The sequence below is a fragment of the Tachypleus tridentatus genome, chromosome 4 (genome assembly GCF_004210375.1).
Source record: "Tachypleus tridentatus isolate NWPU-2018 chromosome 4, ASM421037v1, whole genome shotgun sequence".
Taxonomy (NCBI): Eukaryota; Metazoa; Arthropoda; class Merostomata; order Xiphosura; family Limulidae; genus Tachypleus; species Tachypleus tridentatus.
Window position 1 is genome coordinate 63,738,542 of NC_134828.1, and position 18,467 is coordinate 63,757,008.

An 18,467-nucleotide genomic window follows, 5' to 3' on the forward strand; every position below is an offset into this window, starting at 1 on the left:
TCCTAGTTTTTGTGGCATATTAGTTCTGTTGTCTGTTCGTTTGTTTTTAATTTTGCGCAAAACTACACAAGGGCTATCTGCACTAGCCGTCCCTTTATAATGCTTCCACGACTGAAAGGGCGAGCATGTTTGGTGCGACGGGGATTCGAATCCGCGAGTTGTGTTGTCGAATTGCGACGTAAGTCATTGTATACAGTTCTTACTTCTTTTTATCCATAACGACTTATTTCATTACGTGTTCTTCTAGTCCTCTAGCCCCATTAAGGCTTAGTTCATTATATCCAGTTCTCTTTTTTTATTATTATTATGAACTAATTCATTATGTATAGTCCCTATTTCTCTTGTTTTAAAATAACTCAAGCCAAGTAGCTAGGGTGCTCGATTCGTAATCTGAAGACAATGAGCCCGAATATTCATCCCACCAAGCATACTCGCCCTTTCTGCTGTGTGGACGTTATAATGGAACGAGCAATATCACTATTCGTTAGTATTAAACTACTACATTAGGGTCTGCTAGCGCAGACAGCCTTCGTGTAGCTTTGCGCGAAATTACAAATAAACCAAATTAATATAACTTAGGTTATTATACCCAGCTCTTAGTTTTCTTGTTACATAATGACCTAATACATTATACGTAGTCGTTAGTTCTCTTATTGAACAATGACTTAATTCATTCTGTGTAGTTCTTAGTGTTTTTATTCTTTTCAATATGACCTAATGCATTGTATAAAGTTCTTAGAGTTCTAATTCATTATGTAATGGCCCTTAGTTTTATTTATTATAACCTAAGTTATTTCACATAATCCTTAATTTTCGTGTTCATTATGTTTGTAGTCCTAAGCTCTTTTATTGATTAATGACCGAATTCATTCTATATAGTCCTTAATTTCTTGATCATTATGATCTAACTCATTTTATTCAGTCCTTACTGTTCTTTTCAATGGGGACCTAACTTATTCTGTATAATCTTCAGTTTTCTTATTCGTTATTCGTATTCATGTAGGTTGGGACCTAATTCTTCATCTGTAGTCCTTAGTTTTCTTGTTTGCTATGACCTAATTTATTATATATAGCCTTTAGTTTATTGTCGCATTATAATTTAATCAGCACGTGACATTTTAGTTTTCCTGTTATTGTGACAAGTGCTTAACAGTTATTTAAAATTTCAATTATTAAAATAAACACCTGAACTGAATTACTTGATACGTACATTTCAAACTGAGAGCTGTTTGTGTGTTCACTCACAAAACTATTGCTCTTTATTACCTTAACCCTCATATACATAAAAAAAAAGACATTATCATTCGTTTACATGTTGCATTGTGTGCAAAAAAGTTGAAACCTTAAATAAATATATTACGCCTCAGAACTTTTTATGGCATTCATTTTTTTTCGGTTATCTTTATTTTTGGCAACATCACTAGGTGAAGTTAATTGATTTCATTGATTTAAGAACTGTAAGTATACTTTTGCGTCTTGCCAATTTGGCGTCTGTAGTTGTAGGGTACTTTGAAGGAACATTAGTAAAGAAAGATACATACTCCAACTTGAAACAACTCCCGGAGAACATATCAAACGTCTTGATAAGTGTTGTTGTTTGTTAAAAACAACGTGTCAATACTTTCACGAGCGCAGCAAAACATCCTATTCTAGCCAGAAAACGAACACAATAAACAAAAACTTGTCAGCCAGTAAAACTTAATGGATGGTCATTTAAGAATATACTTTACAGGCACATACATACAAATGTATAATCAAACTGTTTCGTATTTATAATGCCTCCGAAGACGTAAACAACGCGAAATAAAAATAAATATTTTTTGACTTAATGAAACAGATCTTAGTTTCAGATTACTGCTCTTTCTTGTCTGATGTCACTTGTTGTTTACTCAGTTATGAACACCAACTCATCAACTCTCGTTTCAATTGCTTTAGTAAATTTTTCCAAGTTTTTAAAAATATTGATCTAATTGTAAAAGTTATAATCGCTGAGAACTATGACTTAATTCGTTTTCTTGTTCGTTATGGCATGATTTATTATGTTTAGTCCTTAGTTTTCTTGTTTGTTATGACATGATTTATTATGTTTAGTCCTTAGTTTCTTGTTTATTATGTCCAGTTCTTAATTTTCTTGTTTGTTATGACGTAAATCGTTATTCCCAGTTCTTAATTCTCATGATGTACTCACGTCTTTAATTTCTTGATGACGTCTTCAATTTATCAATCTTCCTTTGTAGTAGTTAAAATTTCCAAACCTATTTCTAATGTGCACCGTAATTTATATTTTTAAAATGCTTAGAAATGGTGTATCGCGATTTAAAAAAAAATTAATTCTTTACTTTTTTTTTAATAAAACAGATTTCGATACCGAATTTGCCATCTCAGTATAATTTAAATCAGTCTACCAGGGCTTACCCTGACCCGAATCAAGCCAAGCAAGCAGCAGCTGAATATTTCTTAAGTCAACTTGGAGTAGCATATGAGCGTAAGAATGGTTTGTTTTCATTTCTTAAAGGTTTAGTTAACCGTACAATTCTCTTTATATAACCATAAAAGTCAGATAATATTTTGCAAATCCTTAGAAACTTAGAAGATAAGCTAAAAATATAGACAAAAATTAATTATTAATATGATATCAAAATTAACTGGCACATTTTTCTGTTGTTCCTTTTTTATCGAAAAAAAGACTCCAATTACTAAAGCATATGGAACAGGTGTAGTTCATCTAAGGGCAAGATGCAAGTTTTTGCGTTCTAAATCTCATATTAAATGAACTAAAGACAGCAATAAACCAGTCAGAGTGCATATTCTTAACTAGATTACTGATAGAGAAGGCGTTTGACTCACAAAAATTATAAATTCATCTCCAAAAGTGTTTCAGAATGATACAAATTAATATTATCTTTTAGTTAGCAAAATATGTTTATTAAACTATAATTACTTATAAGGAACTTCTTATAACTTTTATGTCTTGATCTAAATTTCTATTAAATACCTTTTACTTTTCAATTATCAAAATTATAATCCACGGCATTGTTTATCTAAAGTTATTCAGAAGTTAATTAGTGTCCCTCATCCTTAAGTCTCATCTGTGTGGATAACTTATCATTGAATTATCATGTATTATTATATCTACTCGCCACGAAAGTGCTTTCTTCGTAGGAGATGACTTCTAAGAAGCTTTAAGTAAACCTTCCATGAAAATTAGAAAATTGTTATTCTTTTTATTTAGTAACAGCTTAGTTTTTTTGTCTTGTTTTTTTTTTTTTAGCAAGAGAAGATAACGTGGTTCTTCCAGAATATATAAACACGGTATTTCTGGAGAAACATAAATTCTAATACGAATGACAATGTTTAAAATAACATTTTATAATAAGTTAACTTATTAACAGGTTTCGATCAACAACCTAGTCACAGCATAGTTCCAATACCATCTAGTTCAGGACCTGGAGTTGTGCATGCACCTCCTCCCAACTTTTCATATCAACATGGCCCTGTGGGTATAATCACTCAACCTCCTTACCCTTGGTGTGTGGCAGACGGTCGAGGTGAATTATTATTTTTTACTTTATCTTTCACGTTTACGCATTAAAACCAAAATAACATCTATTTGTTCCTGGTTATCAAAGGTTCCGGCCCGGCATGGTCAGATGGGTTAAGGCGTTCGACTCGTAATCTGAGGGTCGAGGGTCCTAAATTTAGCAGTGTAAGACTAGAGGGCCTTTTACAAACGAATAGTGGGATTGACCTTCACCTTATAACGCCCCCATGTAGCTTTGCGCGAAATTCAAAAACAAACATTAAAAGTTCCTGTGTGAAAACTTAAAACAATTTAATGTTTGTTTTTCTCCCTGCTTATTAGGATTAGGCATATGACCCTGAGCTACATCACCTAAATCTTCCTGCTTGTTACAATCCACAGTTGATTAGTGAAGTATACTCATCCTGTTTCGTAAATATAGTTGTGTGAAAAATATTTTAATTTACTTTCGATATACGTTTCATTCGCATATTATTTTCAGTTTGACTGAATTAATAAACTAACCGACTTAGTTTTGTCTTTAAACAAGAATAAACTTGATGCTTGAGATAAAGCTAGAAAAGATACTTGTTAAAGACAAGTATATCATGTTTACTGATGGCTTAATGAACGACACATGTTATATATAGGTTATGCAGTGGTTCTCAATTTTATTAACTCTGAGTATCGATCTGAGCTCTGTCTCCGCGAAATGCAGATGTAGTTCGGACAAAAACCCTACAAACTATATGCGGCTTATTATACTTCTTTATACCAAAAAATTAATATGAAATAACCAATAATTATATTGTGTTCAGTAAGGAAGACTGCCATTTTTTTATCAAGTAGAGATGATAAACGATATAATGTTTACTTGAACTCCATCCACAAAATTAAATGGCATTTTCCTCACTTATTCATTTATAGAAGTTCTTAGGTTTTGAAATTACTATTAAAATATATAAATTTATTAATACAATAATATTTAGTGACAGTCTTAATTAAATACACTGTTCCTTTGTGACAATTCACAGTTAATTATTTCATTCTCACTGTTTTAATAAAGATTCAGTGAACTTGTTTAATTAATATTGGAACTATGTGTATTACTTACAAACACAGGCACACCGAGAAGAATGACTCCAGTAAAGGCCTACAACAAAAGTCAAAACCTTACTAAACATTATGTGTGAATTCAAGGTTTTTCTCATTATTATTTTAATTTCATAATTTATATTTTGTATTTTATGTACAAGTTGTCTGAGTGTGTTATTGTCGATTAGTAAGTCGGTCCCGTTCTTCTGTTTTTTATTATTTTATTTTTTGACGTTTCAGTTTACGATCAAACTTACTACGACGCCACTGGACAGGACCACCAAAACTGGTTCGGCTAGAGAGAATTAATGTTGGAATTTGGCTTTGGGTTTGTTTAACTTTTGTATAAAATGTGTCAGAAATGAATTTACTGTTTTTAGTTTGCCTTTTGTTTTGCTATTCTTTGTTGTTGTTTTTTTTATGTTTAGGTTAAATATATCTAGTAATATTCAAACTGAAAGTTTATTTTACTTTTATTTTCACGATAACGTTTTTGTTATTAGAAACTAGTTTAGGCCTTTTCACTTGTCTTTGAGTGAAATAGTTTTGAGGATATTGAAAGCTTCAGTCTGTGATAGTTTCCATTCATGAAGAGGTTTATCAACAGTTAGCTTTCTTGAACTTTATATTTCGTACTAGTTCATTGTGAATCAACTTGTGCTTTCAACAACACAAAATGAACAAATCTCTAGGAGGTGGTAACTGAGCTATAGACTCGTAATTAACGGTAATACTGGATATTGAATGAGGTAATGTTTAATTAATTGAGTGCGAGTATTGGTAATTGAAATAAGGTGAAATGGTCATTTTTTATCTATTATAGAATTTATGTGGTGAAATCATAATTATAAACGATATGGTATCTTATATATGGGTATGGTAATGGTTTTGATATATATAAATATTACATGGGTGTGTTGTCTAGTCAGTAGGTTCCTTGAACGAGTATGTTCTTAGTTTCAAAATACGGTGTGAAAATAGCCATTAAGGAATTTATTCTTGATGTAAATATTATAAAAAACAAAAAAACCATAGATACCAAGAGAGTAAGCAAAAACATATTCTATTGTAACTGTCCATCAAGTTCAAGTAAACCATACAGTTGCATGTTGTTTTGTTAACCCTAAAATCTGCTATAATAAGGTGGGTAATAATTAGCTTTAGACAGCATGCCTAATTTGTGATAGTTTAATCTTCTCAGTCATTTAATTAATCGAGCCCTGGTATAAGCCCATATTTTCTAAAATAATTACTAAAGAAATTTTATTATCAAAATTTCAACGTTTTGTTAACAAAAATATAATAATAATTACTATCATTTGATGATTTGAGAATCACATTAGCAAACGAAATAGGATATAAACATAAAATTATAACGCCATGTTCGTCTGCTTCCAGCAGCAACGTTTTTTCATTTTCCGTGAGGTTCAAAACGAGGATGGTTTGTATATGACATTCCTACCCTTGTTTCGTGAATTAATAATAAGAAAAAAAAAATCAACATCTGAAAGCGTTGTCTTCTTGTTAATATTCTAATTTATTACTGAAGTTGTATTTTCATGCACAGTAAAAAAGAAAAAACGGTGCGTATAAGATCTTTTTACATAAGCTTGTATTAATTTTCATTTCCGTCGAAGTTAACTAAATTTAAACTTGTAGGAGTCTCGTGTAGAAGAAACGCGTGGCTCTCAGTGAAAAAAAAAAAAAAACACGTAAGAAATATATGCGCATGTACAATGCAGTGTACTTACTTTGCACTCGTGAATCCTACTTTTCATTCAGTCATAGTAAATCAGTCGCTAAGCCCAGTTGAGGTCACGTAATGCTGGTACCAATTTGTTAGTATTTACCATAACAGATACATTACATTTCGCCCGCTTATAGGTTCCCGGTGAGTCGGCGGTAAGCTGACGGACTTTAAGACGCTATAATGTGGAGTTAAATTCCCCTCGGTAAACAAACATAGATAGCCCATCGTGTAGCTTTTCGCTAATAAAATTGCAAAAACAACCAATACATAGAATGGATAAATTACATTTAAGTCTCAGTTAACCATGATACTTTGAACGTAAGATAATTCTTAAGAATCCGTTAATACAGTCCGGTTAAATAAATAACTGGATATTCAATATACATATCGTGTTAGAGAAGAAGTAAAGAATGGTGGTGAATTGTGCTGAACAAAATGTAATATACAAGCTTTGTCGTTTGGAGATAATACATACATAGTGTTATGTTTATAACTACATGAAATACCCTGAATGATGACTCATAGTTAAAGTATTTATAGAGTCTCGTTTCTTTCTTTTTTTTCATATTTTTATGTTGTCAGGGTGGCTATCGGATCTGACAGAGATCATTAATGACTCGGTTACTGATGGTATTATACTGGCTGTTAATTTATTCGCGATACATTAATCCTAAAGAAACGTTTTTGAAAAATAAGTAGAAAAGAATGCATGTTCGTTAGATAAGATATATATATTAAAGTGGTGTCGTGGTTATATTTATCCTTTAAGTATATTTGCTTCACTTTTGTTTCTCAAAAATCATCAAGCATGAATTGCGTATTTATATTTACGACAGTAACAACCAGGAACCTCTTTTATTTTTTGAAACGTATTTTTAAACTTTAAATATATTTTTTATGTAATGTTAATATTTCTTGGTAAATGTATCAAAGTTCTAAAGATTGGAAATCCATTATAAAAATCACTTATTAAAAAAATGATGAATTAGTTAAATTACATTGAAGGTACGATGATTAGGGTTGTGAGAAGAAATCTTAAACATGAATGTTATTTTTATGGTAATGTTTGTAAACTTGAATAACGTACTATAATTAGGAAAACGAAACCTTTCAAAAACCATGAAATATGTATCACCTAATGTAATTAAGGCTTATATCATTTATTCGTCCTATTTCTTATTGTATGTTGTTCGTTTCAATATTTGTGATTTCTTATTTAGGTAATGGTTCTAAGCATAGTATGAACTATAAGTTCATGGTTAAATGATTTAAAGATTTTAATAAAATTAGTCCTGTGTAAATTCAATTCAATACTTTTGAGTTGATTTGCAACTAAATCGTTTTACATGGAAAATTTTCTCTCGAAAATATATATTGAAGATTGAAATATAATCGTACCTGTCAGAAACAGCTACTTTTCTGATAACTAGCAATACAATAAAATCACTATAATGTCATGACAATTGAGAAGTTCAAGTCTTTTGTTATACTTGTTTTTTTATCCCAAATACCAACACCCACAGTATTTATTTCCATTAAGCTAGAATGTTATTTGATAATACTGTGACAATAAAGTTGTATCTGACAAGGGCAGTCTTGTTTGTTATTGGATAACACTTCTTCCACTTGAGACAACAATGTAATAGATAAGATTCTTTTGTTGCCTACATCACTGGACAGGTCCAGTGAAACAGTGAAAAGTCCATTCCGACTTTTGGTTTGCAGTACTTTTAACTATTCTCATTTCTACATAATTATACATATATATATTACTATACTAAATTATTGTTTCCCATTATACATATATATCGTACACATTACAAGCCTCTACGAAGTATGAATATTCTCTAGCATAAATTATGATTGCAATAATATAATGTTGGTAAGCATGAATCCGTGTGTTAGCTCTGGTACTTTCATGATGTCAAAATTCACACATACAAAAAACGTAGTTTCAGTAAGTCTTGATACAAATTGAGAACTTAACCTGAATGTTTTAGAACGATAGCTCTTTCGAAAACACTCAGGTTATAAGTTTTTTTATCGTACTATAGAAGTAAGGCTGTATGAATCTATATTCTAGCATCAATAATATATGAGAAACACTCGGTGAATCAATACTTACTCTAGCAATAATAGGGCGTTATCAAGATTAGATGAATCTCTACTTATTCTAGGAACAATATGATATGAAGAGGACAATTGAATATTACCACGTTAGTGTTAAGGTGGATAAAGATGAGTAGATGTTATGAAACAGCTTTGTTCCAAATGAACAAACTATAATAATATATTCGTGAGAGTCGAGAATTGTAAGTGTACATGGAAAGTATGGTAATGTGAAACACATAGTATATGGAACGTATGATAATGTGAAACAGTGTATGGAACGTATGATAATGTGAAACAGTGTATGGAACGTATGGTAATGTGAAACACATAGTGTATGGAACGTATGGTAATGTGAAACACATAGTGTATGGAACGTATGATAATGTGAAACAGTGTATGGAACGTATGATAATGTGAAACACATAGTGTATGGAACGTATGATAATGTGGGCCCGCAATCTAAGGGTCACGGGTTCGAATCCCCGTCACACCAAACATGATCGCTCTTTCAGCCATGGGGGCGTTATAATGTTACAATTAATCCCACCATTCGTTGGTAAAAGAGTAGTCCAAGAGTTGGCGGTGGGTGGTGATGACTAGTTGCCTTCCCTCTAGTCTTACACTGCTAAATTAGGAACAGCTAGCCCTCGTGTAGCTTTGCGCGATATTCAAAAACAAACAGTGATAATGTGAAATACATAGTGTATGGAACGTATGATAATGTAGAATACACAGTGTATGGAACGTATAATAATGTTCTTCACGTGTATTTGCGAAACACTCACTAAACGAAAAATATTCAACAATAAATCAACCTAACTGAAGCTTTTACCGGTACGAAAATTTTCTAAATCCAAGAGCGTGGGTATCAGAGGAACAGCTATCCCTCCTATGGGAGATTTTCTTACCTCGGCTGAGATACTAGGATCAGGACTAGTATGATTTTGTTTTAGTATCTTTTAAGTTCTACTACACGAAACCGAAAGCACTTGTTTTTACAGACTTATTGTCAGTGCTTGAAAACCTACACCTAATGATTTGTCTTGTATATAACGGTCTGATACATCAAAAAACATTTAAACAAAGACCGTAATACTGTCAAAGAAAGGATCGATATTAATTCATTCAATATCATCGCTAATTCCGTAAAAAGTAAAGAAAAAATGAAAGACTTTCAGACTAAAGTCACCATAGAAACTTGTGATTGTGTTTCTCTCATAGAGCGGGTGACGTTTTGGGTCGATGTTGACACTTCATGTTCATATACTTTTTGTTGTTGTTGTTGTTAGCGGATCATAGGTCAAAAACATTCTTTAGTTTGAAATTACCTTATACGTTTATTCCATAAATCCAAATGATGCTTACATATCTTGTGACAACTGTCATGAAGAAGCAGACAGATATGGGATTTGTGTCTTTTGATTTTACAGGGGTCGAAAGGGAGGGACATCGTAATGTAAATAAAAAGGAGCCCTGAATCTAGACATGTGTTAACGTTACAAGGGTTTGTTCTTAAAAAAATGTTTCGATTCACAAACTACGTGAAATTTCGAATATCGTATCGAAGAATAAGCCTTATTTTTCCATAAATTACCTGTATATATTTTATTATGAATAATCGTATTTACACAGAAGCTATCTGTCACAAGTAAGCTTTAAGTTAATCCTATGTTAAGTGTGTATCCCTCTGAAGGACTTACGTTGTAATTTATGGCCTTTCAACTAACTTTTATACCATTATTTTTTAAATATACTGTATTTTGAGAGGGATGTGAAGAGATACTACATTCGCTTACGAATGTTGGCCTTTCTCATTTTTTAAATTTTTCTACCCTCATAAATATTACTTTTTCGTACTTTATGTACCGTCCCTCCATCAGATTGTATGTAGTCAAGCATGCGTAGTGGCAACCTGTCTCAAAAGTTAAGATGAAGTTTCACTGTTGTAGTCGTTTAATGGACTTTTATTAGTCATTAGACGATGTTATAGGTAGGATTATATAAAGATCCGCGTATACTGTGAAGAACAGTACTAATGTGGTAGAATGAAGCAGGCCAGGTTAGATATTCACACTTTCTTTTTGTTTTACACTTTTTTAAAGTACCTATTTAAATCAGGCTGCACGAAAACAAGGTGTTCCATAAGAATTAAGAATCTAGTTGTGACATTGAACCCTTCAATGAAACACTCATAATGACGAGAAACCCACTTAAAGTAAAAATGTATTCTTAAAACGGCTGGTTTTGGTTTGTTTTGAATTTCGTGCAAAGCTACACGAGGGCTATCTGCGCTAGCCGTCCCTAATTTAGCAGTGTAAGATAAGAAGGAAGGCAGCTAGTCATCACTGCCAACTCTTGGGATACTCTTTTACCAACGAATAATGGGATTGACCGTCACATTATAACGCCCCCACGGCTGAAAAGGCGAGAATGTTTGGTGTGGCGGGGATTCGAACCTGCGACCCTCAGATTATGAGTCGAGTGCCTTAACCAACTGATCATGCCGGGCCTAAGATGGCTGATATAGGTATTAAAAACTTTAATTAAAATAAAGTACAGAACAACGTTTCGACCTTCGTAGTTAAAGATTTTAATACCCATACCAGCCGTCTTGAGAATACATTTAAACTTTCATAAATGTTCCAATTTGTGCAAATTTTTAAGGGTAACAATAAATGCGTTGAAAGAAAATTATGAAAATTATTTGCTTCTATGCATTGGTTATGATCACTTACTTTATATAGTAAACCAGGACAGTAATAAACACTTAATATTTAATATGTAACGCCAAAATATGCCAACCTAAACCGATTGTAATGTTTTAATTTTTAAAATTCTAAAAGGTGAAGGGAATCTCGCCCCCAAATAAAACATTACCATCCAAACTGTCACTCCAAATCAAAATTCCTAGAATAGCCAATGTCTAATTTAATTCACAGATTCATTGTAGAACATTATAGAGTTTTCTAGTTTATCAAAGATAGCTATCATGTACTTGAGTGACAAGTAAACAACCTCTCGCTGCGAGTGTGTTTTATCTTATTTTTATAAACACAGAATATATCTTTATTTATCAAGAACCTTATAAAAACAGTTTTTTGGTGAAAATGAGACTCGAAGAGTTATCATGCTTTTTAAAGATAAATAATTTCTTACATTACTAAAGTGCTTAAATAAGACATAGAAATCCACTGTGTACATAAGATTAGTGTAATATATATATGGCACAGAATTCCATTGTATGCATAAGGCTAGTGTAAAATATAAAGCATATAAGGTCATTGTATATATGAGATTAGTGTAATATATAAAGTATAGAAAATCATTGTGTACATAAGATTACTGTAATATATAAAGCGGATATCCATTGTGTACATAAAATTAATGTAATATACAATAAATAAAAGAGCCGTGTATACACAGGATCAGTACAATAGAAAAATTACAGATTAATGTAATATGCATATACGATTAGTGTAGTACAGTACGATAGTATTCATTGTAGGAAATAGGCCAAATGTAAAACACAAATTACAATCTCAAATACACTGCAAAAAGTATGTAAACAAGATTTACAAGCACTTTACACAGCCTATTGAGTAGTAAACAAACCAAGTCCAGAAACTTGAGGAAGTTGGAACAGTAAAAACAAACATTTCACAGAATCAAAAATTCAACAAATCTGACTGACTGATTAACGTTGTTGAAAAGGCATAATAGCTCTCTCTTGCCTTTACCTAGTAAAATCTAAATACACATGATTGATTTATGCTACCTTGGTTAAAAACGTTTTTATTAGTTTTACTTATAGCCTTTGTAATAACAATTAATAACAAACAACCATTTTACAACACTACTAACGAGCTAACAATACACTGGTAGCTATATTCTATGAAAAAGGACTCGTTCTGTGAGTTGCAAAGGGACAGCCCACCCTAATATCACTTGCGAGTGCATGATTGCCTATGTGCACGCGCTACGTGGTCAGCCTGCAACAGTATCAGCTAGATTAAAAAACGCGGAACATGTATATTCTCTACATATCTAGGTTTTAACTATAATCTAATATCTGAAGGCGAAGTGTTCGATTCTATATATATCTAGCTCGAAGGTTGAACAAAGTAATTTTATCACAGCAGTCGGTGCCTGAGAAGTTGGGGAGAACGCTACCACTACGGAAGACAGACACGGCTTTGTTCGAGCATTCTAGGCTCAAGATAAGAACTATAAGCTGTACAATTAACCATTGCACTGTTTTCAAACTAATGTGGTCTTTTGACATCTAAGGTTGTAGTCGAAACATTCCGATATTTTAAATATGTCTTTCAAGGAAACACAATGGGAGAGGGTGAGAAAAAAAAATTATATTTATTACCTTGAAAAGTCTTTATCTCAGTGAAGAGAACATGAATGCTTGTTTGTTTGTTTTCAATTTCGCGCAAAGCTGCTCAAGGGCTATCTGCGCTAGCCGTCCCTAATTTAGGGGTGTAAGACTAGAGGGAAGGCAGCTAGTCATCACCACCCACCGCTAACTCTTGGGTTACTCTTTTACCAACGAATAGTCGGATTGACCGTCACATTATAACGCCCCCGCGGCTCAAAGGGCGAGCATGTTTGGTGCGACAGGGATTCGAACCCGTGACCCTCAGATTACGAGTCAAACACCTTAACCCACTTGGCCATGCCAGGCATAGCATTAATGCAAAGATAGAGACAAGTTTAGAAGTAATTACGCTGAGTATGAGAAACAAGTCTTAGGCATTAACCCCACCAATGAAAAGGCTTCCACCATGGTCATATGAAAAAGAGAAAAACTGGTGCAAAGATATGAGCAAAAAGCCAAAAAATGTCGAGAGATATCTTTAAGAAAAGCTATGAGAAGGACAAGCCTAGAACCCAGTCAATCTTGGGACTTACTACCAAAAAGAAAAGCTTCGAGACAAATGTAAAAAATAAATAAACAAATAAATTATAAACTAGGTATAGGAGCACCAAAAAGTAAGGAAGCAATGTAGGAATGAGCAGGATAATATTATGTCTGATGGTTTTTGACACGGTTAAACCTTAAAGTGAGTGGCCATTGTTCTATCCATTCTCACTTAGTGCTTTACTTCGAACTTCAATTCACCTATATATTTTAACTGAGTTTTATCATTACCTAATCCTTTCTAAATATTCAACAAATTTTAAAAATTCAAAAATATGCAGTTTTGATAACCATCTTTTGGCCCACACCCCACCAATCAGCTAGATATAATGTCTCGCATAAGCAAAGTATGACAATTAGAACCTCCTTTTTCACTTCCGACAACAAACATCACTTCTTATGATACAGTTTGTTAGGGAAAAAAAATGTATATCTATGTTAACGTATTGTCCATTCCCATAATATCAGTTGGCAGAATATATTATCATTTAATTTATCCAATCTTAAATTTATGTTTTAGTTCATATCCACAGAATACTATCTTATGGTTTTTTTGCTAACAATGTGATAGTGCATGTACTATTTGAAGGTAAAAATAAGTTAATATTTAATTATATTTATGAGAATGCGGAATTTCTAAAAGACAAACAAAAACATTCGAGTGCTTGTTTTAAATGGTATATTCTTCAGTTCGTTTGCTAGATTTCTTACATTATCCTTTTCAATAAGAACTCCATTCTCTCGGCAGCTCCCTCATCTAAAATATCACAATTTAGTCTTTTAAGATTCTAAATTTTTCTATCTTCAATGAGACTCCCACTGACAAGAGAAAACTTCCAGAAGCTTGCGGTGTCAACTACCAGTGCTACTTATAAGTACGACATTATAGCAGCAGCAGGAACGATACCGAAGAAAGTAGAATATGTGTCCACTGTATGAAAGGGGAGGAGTAATCACATGTGAATTCCGAAGAAGCTCGATGGAACATAAACTTTTATAATCTTTATAAAAACTAGCCTCGTTTTACCACTACGTCACATTTGTCACTTTACAAACAATGGCTTCCAAGTAACAGTACAACTACTAAACTGAAAAACTACTCGTGACTACGGTAAGAAAATAAAATCGCTATTTTAAAAAGAATAAGCCAGCTTTTTATCCAAACAAGTATTTAAGGTGACCTGATATATTTTATCAAAATCTGGGAATGAGAGCCCGGCAGTGCCAGGTGGGTTAAGACGTTCGACTCGTAATCTGAGGGTCGCGGGTTCGAATCCCCGTCGCACCAAACATGCTCGCCCTTTCAGCCGTGGGGGCTTTATAATGTTACGGTCAATCCCACTATTCGTTGGTAAAAGAGTAGCCCAAGAGTTGAGGGTGGGTGGTGATAACTAGCTACCTTCCCTCTAGTCTTACACTGCTAAATTAGGGACGACAAGCGCAGATAACCCTTGAGTAGCTTTGCGCGAGATTCAAAACAAACAAACAAACTGGGAAGAAGTGGGAGTAATTTTTTTTTATAAAATGCCATTTATCGAAACTTTTTATATCATGATGTTACATAGGAATCTTGGAGAGGTTTATAAAACTGACTACATGAACTTACTTGAAAATTCATAACAATATTAAAGCAATCGTTTAAAACAAGAAATCCACATTTTTAGCTTATTGATGTTTCTCCCATAACAGTCCTACACAAGCGCCCACTGGTGACACAGCAGCATGTCTGCAGACTTATAATACTAAAAACCGGATTTCAAATCCCGTGGTGGACAGAGCACAGATAGCCCATTGTGTAGTTTTGCGCTTGAGCACAAACAAACAAACAAACCTACACAAGTGAAGTGATGAAGCATATCAGATCTAACAAATGAGAACGAAATCAAAAATAACGTCTGAAAGACAACAGAACGTCATTCGTACACTGTATACTGAAACGTGTAAATTAGGCTTTATCCATCCACGGTAGTGCTTATTCAAATTATAGCATGTTTTATCAAATGTCACTAAATCTAATGATTAAGTTTATTTGTTATAAATTAGGAAACATGAAATTTGATAAAAAGTAAAGAGAATACGTTGAAATATAAGAATGTTGTAACAATTTTTAAACTGTTAAAACATTGTTTTCTTAAATTACGTCCTCACAACATAACCAGTGGATTCCTTAACTATACGAGGTCTGTTCAAAAAACATGCGGACTGACGTCATAAAACAAAATGTACTTTATTTAGAAGTTACAGGTCTGGGACCCCTTCAAAGTACTCTCCTCCCCAACGCACACACGTATCCCATCGGTGTTTTCACTTGTTGAAACAGTCCTGCTACGCTTCTTTTGTAATGTCCTCCAGCTCCTTCGTCGCATTTGCCTTAATCTCGGGAATCGTCTCAAATCTTCTTCCTTTCAAGGGTATTTTGAGTTTGGGGAACAAGAAAAGATCGCAAGCAGCAAGGTCAGGTGAGTAGGGGATGGGGAAGAACAGCGATCGAGTGTTTCGCCAAAAACTCACGAGTTCTGAGGGCCGAATTTCGCAGCAACGCGGTGCATCTTCAATGTTTCGGTCAAAATCTCGTAACAAGATCCAACTGATATCCCACACTCTTCAGCAAGCTCCCTGACAGTCAGACGTCGATTTGCCCGCACCAGGGTGTTGATTTTGTCGACGTGTGGGTCGTCAGTTGACGTGGAAGGACGCTCATCATCTTCAATGGACTGTCGACCATCCTTAAAACATTCATGCCACTTGAAACATGCCGTATGCTTCATAGCAACATCACCGTAAGCCGTGTTAAGCATAGCAAAAGTTTCAGTCGCAGATATTCCAAGTGTAACACAAAATTTCACAGCAAGTCGTTGCTCCTTCAGGTCATTCATTCTGAAATCCGCCAAACGAAAAAATCGCACTTCACTTAAAACCGCGTAGCTAATACACAAATGAAGATATCTGCAACCGGGAAATGGCGTCGTAATCAGCTGATCTGTACGAACCTAGCGACACCAAGCGGATTCCCCTGGAACCAACTGGAGCCGCGCAATTCAAACAGTCCGCGTATTTTTTTAACAGCCTTCGTAATAAAGCAAATTTTATCAAAGAAAGCTTTATTCAAAACAATAAAGTAACCACTGAATTAATAGAACTCTTTAGAAGGTTAGTTCTAAAATAATAAAATTCACAAATTCGTTCAAGCTTTTTCTTTTTTCTGTTGTTATTTCATTTTCCAAGTGACTTGTTTGAATCATGGTAGTGAAAGATAATTACACAAGTTAATAGTTTTTATTCTTGTCAACCGTACCACACATCACGATATTTAAATATTACTTTGTTCAGGTTTTAATTACTAATAAACACTAGACGTACTAATGTAAAGTTAAATCACCTCAGATTACTATTTGATATTAGAAGATTCAGCATGGCCAATAACATTTACTTAAAAACATTTGTACTGAAATGACCATTGCTATTCATTTTGAAAATAAAAATTACTTGAAACCTTGAAAGCCATACGTTACATTATATACGTTGTTTTAATTTTGTTTGAAATTTTTGGATGCATTTACAAAACAAATTTAAATTCAATGATAAGATGGATCCAGGGAAGATTTCGTTTTAATATTTGGAAATATAACTACTGATTTGATAGGAAAGTTTTTTGAAACCTTTTTCAGTATATGTGTCTGTGTGTTATGTTTGTTATTCAATTTTAGATACATGATCAACGAACCAGAATTATTCGAGATCAAAACCTCGAAAGTGGCAATATCTGGAATTATATTGTACCATAACTAGGTAAAAAACAGAATCCTATGGCCACTTCATAGACCAAATAAATTTTAGTATAGCTGATCACTATATGCTTGATTAATGTAAAAATGTCTGTTCAATGAAATTATTTCACACCAATAATTTTATTATAATATTGCAACTTTCAACTATTCTTTATATATTTTGTACCTTACTCAATCTATGATGTCCCAGTAGAAAGAAGTCATTCTATTCGTTCTGTATCATCTTAAACTATGGTGCAAGTTGTAAATATTAAATTATATTCACTTCCTATCTTTCAAATAACAGAAAAAAATTAATAAACTGATGAAAAACAAAGCTGTTGTTCAACACAATAATTTTTAGTAATATATGAAAACCAATATAAATTATACATGAAGTTTTATAGATTCAGGGTCTCTTTACCCTTATGTAAAAAAAATTAAAAGTATATACAAAGTTTAATATTCTTCATATATAATTTTAATCGTTTTCGTTTAAAACAAACATACAAAAAATTACTTATTATAAAAAAATTCACAAATATTTTGTTACACTTGCAATAAACATCTTTTTCATGTGTATTCATCATTTGGAATATGTAAAGTAGAACAAGTGCTGATGTAGAAGTCACCTCCATGTCTGTGAAAATCTTAAAACCAAACCTTTTGGATATATATAAATAGCTTCTAAGTATTTGTTTTGAATTTCATACAAAGCTACATGAGGGCTATCTCCACTAAGCATCCTTAATTTAGCAGTGAAAGACTAGAGAGGAGGGGTTAAGTCATCACAACCCACTGCCAACTCTTGGCACCAACTAATGATTAGTGAGATTGACTTTCACATTATAATGTCCCCATGGCTGAAAGGGCAAGCATGTTTGATGGGACGGAAATTCAAACCAACGGCCCTCAGAATGAGTGAGCACCCAAACAACAGCTCCTAAATACTATTAATTATATTGGAATTTGAACAATAAATATAGTGTGTCCATAAATTATTCACCCTCTGTAAATTCCCTATTATATGAGCTATCTTAAAACATTTTGTGGAAATTAATAAAGCATCTCAAAAAATTTTTATTTTAATTGAGTAAACTACCACAGTTCAGTCAATAATTCAGTAAACTTCCATGTGAGCCACATTGGTAGCACATAAAACATCAAGGCAGAAGCTTACTGAATTATTGACTGAACTGTGGTAGTTTACTCAATAAAAACAAAAATTTCTTGAGTTGTGTTATTAATTGCCACAAACCATTTTAAGATAGTTCATATAATACAAAAGTTATAAAG

The 18,467-nt window shown here is 33.0% G+C and overlaps 1 protein-coding gene across 4 annotated transcripts in view; it reads left to right on the top strand.

Annotated features, from left to right (window-relative positions):
• LOC143249280 (APOBEC1 complementation factor-like) overlaps positions 1–7,953 on the top strand; it is a 28,633-nt gene extending 20,680 nt beyond the window's left edge. For 2 of the 4 annotated variants that reach the window (XM_076498840.1, XM_076498837.1), the window contains 3 exons: positions 2,359–2,494; positions 3,393–3,548; positions 4,856–7,953. In XM_076498840.1, the coding sequence (XP_076354955.1) occupies positions 2,359–2,494; positions 3,393–3,548; positions 4,856–4,914 (351 nt within the window). In that variant the 3' untranslated portion in view covers positions 4,915–7,953. The remainder of the gene's footprint in view (positions 1–2,358; positions 2,495–3,392; positions 3,549–4,855) is intronic. The other 2 variants (XM_076498839.1, XM_076498841.1) reach the window with 2 other exon arrangements.
• Positions 7,954–18,467: the final 10,514 nt, after the last annotated feature.